Source organism: Aptenodytes forsteri, unplaced genomic scaffold (genome assembly GCF_000699145.1).
Source record: "Aptenodytes forsteri isolate BGI_AS27 unplaced genomic scaffold, ASM69914v1 Scaffold280, whole genome shotgun sequence".
NCBI classification, from domain to species: Eukaryota; Metazoa; Chordata; class Aves; order Sphenisciformes; family Spheniscidae; genus Aptenodytes; species Aptenodytes forsteri.
The window spans coordinates 939564-945118 of record NW_008796042.1 but is presented as its reverse complement, the minus strand read 5'-3'; the positions used below and the strand labels follow the sequence as shown (position 1 = coordinate 945118).

General features: G+C 43.0%; 1 protein-coding gene across 1 annotated transcript in view; it reads right to left on the bottom strand.

The window, feature by feature from the left end:
* GALNT14 (polypeptide N-acetylgalactosaminyltransferase 14) overlaps positions 1–4059 on the bottom strand; it is a 155917-nt gene extending 151858 nt beyond the window's left edge. The window contains exon 1 of the mRNA XM_009285585.1: positions 4044–4059. Coding sequence (XP_009283860.1) covers positions 4044–4059 — 16 coding nt within the window. The remainder of the gene's footprint in view (positions 1–4043) is intronic.
* Positions 4060–5555: the final 1496 nt, after the last annotated feature.

The following is a 5555-nucleotide window of genomic DNA, read 5'->3' as shown; positions in this document are numbered from 1 at the left end:
TAGTGGGGGGGGGGGGGGCACTCCTAGAAGAAGTGGGGGACCCATCCGATTCTAATCTAGCACCTATCACTGAGTTTTCAAGGCTTTACATTCGCTGTAGAGCTGAGTGAAATCAAAATGAGTGACACCATTGACTTTTACTGGGGCTTTGAAGCCATACATACGGCTATTCTCAGTCTCTCTCTGGACTATTTTAGGCTCTCCGGGATATTTTCATAACATGCTGCAACATGAATGGCAGTCTTTATTCAATCACATTCTGGCATGTGGTTATTTCCCCTCCCAAAAAAAAGAAAAATAGCAAGATAAACCAAAGGTTAACAGAAAAATGGAATATGTTAGGTGTTACAAAGCCATTACTCACAACCCCCCAGCCGTCATTTTGCCCTTTTTGCCTCATTTTGGAGAACGACACAATCTCCCCCAAGAGATCACATTCCATGTTGCTGATTACCACAGATTCACACATGAAAATGCATGCTGAGATTTTTATTTTTCTTGTAACATTCAAGACAGATGTTTCTCATCCCCCCACTGAAAACAGCAAAGAGTGATTTCATAGCCCTTTTTTAATATTAGCAGCTATGCTAAACATTAGCAGCCATCACCTTTTGCTGCAAGTGGTGGGCTCCTCGGAGAAATCATGATTAAAATCTCAGCAGGCAAATCACACCCATCAGTGGTAACAAGGTGGTCATAACCATAGCCTTCTCATTACAGTGTGGACTGAAAAAATGAATCGGGATACAAAGTTCAATAAATGGTTCGCATGCCATAACGATACAGTATTCGGAAGGCTTCCCTGCAGAGGAGGCTCTCTGAGACTCAAAATCACTGCCCCAGGCACTCTAGGAAACTGGTCTCAGTTAGGAACCAGTTGATTGTTACTCCCATCGAAGTTGAAGGTCACTGGCGTTCCCTGTGAGAAACCATACAACCGCAGATTGCACCATCCTCCCACACAGAGCCCTCATTTGTTATAAAACCACTCTACAACTGATCCACAAAGCTTGATCCTCAAGGGCAACCAAGAGAAAATCTTCAAAAATAACCCTGGAAACAAAAATTCAATTTTCTATTGTACAGTAAACATTTTAGACCTGAAAAAAGGCATTTAAGTGCCTAACAACTTGCCTATTTTTTATCCAGATGAAAATACTGTCTCTCCCTCCAAACCTTGCCTTTTTACAGCCACTGACCTTCACGGCTACAACATGATCAACAGACAGAGAGCTAGATTTAAGAGAAAAACAAGAGGAAGAAAACAGCCTGGAGACTGGCTGCACTTTCTATAGACAGACAAAACATGTATGAAGAAGAATTTCTCATTTTGCTGCTCCCCAGGAAAAGAAGTGGTGAGCAATTGACATACTTCGAGCTACAGTGAAGAGCAAATACTTGAGACTTGATTTTTGGGTGTGCAGAGCATCCACAATGCCTGATAAAATCATTGTAACCCTTCACCAGTTCTCATATCGGTCTGGCATTTATTTGAAAAAGAACTAAACTTTATAGATAGGCCTTGAAACCCAGAGATAGTAAGAAAAAAACAGTGCTTTCAAAAATGGAGGTTTAAATCAGCTGAATATGTAGCCTTATTTTCAAGAAACTGAGCCAGCAGCCCTGACTGTAACAGTGTGAGTTGAGAGTCAATGATGCAGCTACTGAACCTCCCAACTGAACCTGCCTGTAGGTATTTTGTTTTAAATTCTTTTCCAAATTACCTGGAAATCTTTGAACAAAAGATGCAATGAAGCATTTTATGTGTCATGAACAGCTACTGCTTAGACAGCTACAAGGTGTTCCACCTCGTGTTTTAACCTTCTGCCTGCTGTCTGGCCGCAGTCATGTGTATGAGCAGGCGCCAGATACAGTTGTGTATGACTAGCGAAAGTATACCTGGAAATCACTTGTACTCCACTCAGCAATGCTACTGAATCAGACTGAATCGGAGTGTCCCACCATGTCCTCTGGCACGGGTGGAGCCGGGTGTGTGCGTGTCTCTTCCAGCAACTATAATTTCTAAGGGAAAGCAGCCAAGTGTAGCAGACAGAGATTAAAAGCTTTAGATGGAAGCCGTGAACCGGTAGGTTGGATGGATTTGATTCTCTATTCTTTGCACATTCCCCTAGTTAGTGTGTTTGCCATCTGATGTAAGTCTTTCTGCTACATTAGCATCCTATGATCTCCCCTGATCTTTCTCAACATCTTAGATGCCATGAAGTCACCTCGTCTCTAAGTCTTAAAACGAGAGTCTGAAGAATCCACAGAAAATAATTCACTTTTAGTAAAAGTGATTGGACCATGAAAGATTTCTCCGAGAGCCTCTTACTCTCTCTATGAGAGGATTTATCTCAGGCAACACTGGGGCAGTGGGCAATTCAGGGGCTAAACCAGGAGCTGACAGAGCTCAGCCCAGCTCCTGTGATTTAACGAAGACAATCTGTATCTGGGCTGAGGAGGCACTCCTGATTGTGTGGAACAGAGCAAATGTTTGCATGCAAAATAATAAATTTTAGGGTGAGCAGAACAAACGATGCAGGGCCATCTTTTACAACCATTCTCGTAATACAGCAGAACACTAGCTACAGAAATTAGCAGTCATTAGTCAAAATGGAAATGTGACTGTATTAGGCTTTGTTAATCTTTATTAGTCTCTAAACACACAGTATGAAAGCAGCACTTGCAGGTACAACCTCAAGTCTTTGATTAAACATAGTGGTGTATTTCAGAAATAAAAACTCAAAGCTGACTCCCACTCTTCCTGTGGGCTTTTTAGCAAATAGAAATAGCCTGAAAAGAAGCACTGAACTGTGTTTTCTCACAAAATGAATGAATGTACAGACAGGTAAAGGACCTTGCCCTGAATTTCCTGTGCTTAGATTATTGGCCCAAAAGTTGATGAACACCTTCTGGTGCTGAGATTTTCAAGGCCGAGCAGTGAACCTGCCCCACAGCCTCCCACTGATGTTAACAAAAAGTCTGTAGCAAAAATGCCTGGATGGCTTTCAGAACTTCAAACAATACCTCTCTGAGCGAAGATTCACTTTTAAAAACTCTAGCTGAGAATTTAAAATACATATTCTTTGCTGTATAAATTGTCCAAGCTACATCGAAATCAGTGGACATATGAAAATCCCGTTTACTCAAGACCTGTACTTTAGCACTTAAGATTACAACATCCTATTCATAATCATCCTAATCATTAGAGATTCTGACTGCCCACAACTCCCGTTAAAGTCACATGAAACTTTTGATCTCTGCAGAATACTTTGTGATCAAGTATCAGCTAAACCGCCCCTAAACAGCAAAACTGAGAGAACAAGGGTGCGCAAAATCTGGGTTAGCTAAAACACCAGCCTGTGCTCCCAACCATTTGGCAGGCAGAAGCTTTGGAGCTGTAACATGCAGGGCAGCTGGCATGGCTCATCTAGTTGCTTTACATCACACCCATTCTTCTCATGTTTGCTGATAGGAACTTTTTGCCTTTCCCTTCAACACTTCCAGAGAAAAGTACAGCAGCAGCTGCTGCATTCAGCACGGCCAGCAGCATCGTGTAACTAATACACCCATTTGATCCTAGAAGACAGCTTCATCTCAGCACCATGCCGCCAAGAAGTGGTGACAGTTATACGCCTTTCAAACCCCTAGAAAATCCTAACTCTGTGCTGGCCACAGATGACTGCTGAATGCCAGCACCAAATCCCTCTACATAGCACTTGGCGTTTGATGTCCTACCTTCTCCAGGTGTGTCCTCATAGCGAAGGATAATTGTTCCACTGGCAGTGATGCCTGCTGCTTATAAATAGTATATACGCTATGTCTACCTGTGGGTGTATTTATGTGCACGCGTGCATGCATATTTATATCTGTCTTGCCTGCGTAACCCCGAGAGCTAGTCCTAACCTATCAAGCACTGTGGTAGAAGCAGGAGGCGGGGGAAAGAAAGCATATTGAGTAATGCCAGAAAATTTCTGAAGAGCCCAATGCAATATATTCCACAGAAGACCTGAAAGAACAGGTCAGCCCATCATGCAACCTACCGTTTGACTCACCCATCGCTTCAGTGGACCGCAGCTTCCTTGTTTATTTAGCCATTTGATTATTCAAAGCACAAAACTCCACGTCTCTCCATATATCACTGACAAGGTAGAACAGGAAGGTGCGTTCAACTGTGTCTTAATACATTTGAACAGGATTTCTACTTTCAGGTAAGAAAAAGTACAGAAAGGAAATACCCTCAGAAATCCCACATTTTCTCAGAACAGACGGGGCCATGAGTCTCTCCACTTTGTCAATCACTAAATCAGAACAATTTCTAAAAAGAACATTCATGTAAGTTGAGGGAAGTATACGTCCTATGACAGAGACAGTCAAAACCATCCAGGAGTTATAGGAGAAACCTCCAACCTTCTGCACTGCAAGAATGGTTAAGGGCTCAGAGGATTTTTCTTTCCGGCACTATTACAGACATCACATGGGTCATGTCCCCTGTGTGCAATACAACATGCTTTCTTTGCTGTACAAATGTAAGGAGTGAACTCTCTGGAGGCAAGCATGCTTCCCACTCACTGTATACACATTATCCAACCCCACATTCTCCATTTCTGGTGGCACTGGGTGCTCGGTACCAGCTGGGTACCAGCTCCTTGTTCCTCCCCAGGCAATGAGGGGATAAGAGCAGCATGGAGAGGGTAGGGAAAAGGACAGAGTGCCTGTACCAAGCCATCTGAGAACAATGGTAGGAGAAACATAATGGGAAATATTTCAGAGGAATATGAAGGAGCAATCAGGGCAGGAGAGGAAGACAGCAGCTTTCTGAGTTGTAAAGGCAAAGTAATGAGTGAGGAAAGGCATAGACTACACTGCAAACGATTTTATTCCTAGGCCACGTGGCAACAGCAGGCGGTGGAGAAGTTTGATCTAGCTAAACCAGAGGAAACTCTCCTTCCCTTACTTATCAAATTAGTGTATATTTGGTCTAATTCTGGGGGCCCACTGCGCCTTCCTCTCCCCTTATCCCTTTCCCACAAACCCTGCTATTCCCTGTTGAACCCATCACTACCTGAACTTTTGACACCGCCTATTTGGGTTTTTTACTTGGTAATGACCAGTGACAGTAACTGCACTGGCAGGAAGTGAATTTTACTGACCTACACTGCTCCCACAAGCTTCTTCAAACCGTCAAAGTGTTACGGTACCAACTGAGTCACCACCTTTTTTCAAACTCAGTGACTTGCTAATGGCCCCATCCTCAGATGATCTTTTGTAGGAAGTAAACCTGTCCAACCTAAGGCAGGAGATAAGCAAACACACACGTCACCATGACTTGATTTCACATGAATCGAGTTTCAGTTATACAACGTTGTGTTTCGCCCCTGTCGTGGTTTAATCTGTCGGCAACTAAGCACCACGCAGCCGCTCGCTCACTCCCCGCCCCCCAGTGGGATGGGAGAGAGAATTGGAAGAGTACAAGTGAGAAAAAACTCGTGGGTTGAGATAAAAAACAGTTTAATAATTGAAATAAAATGATAATAATAATAATATGATAATAA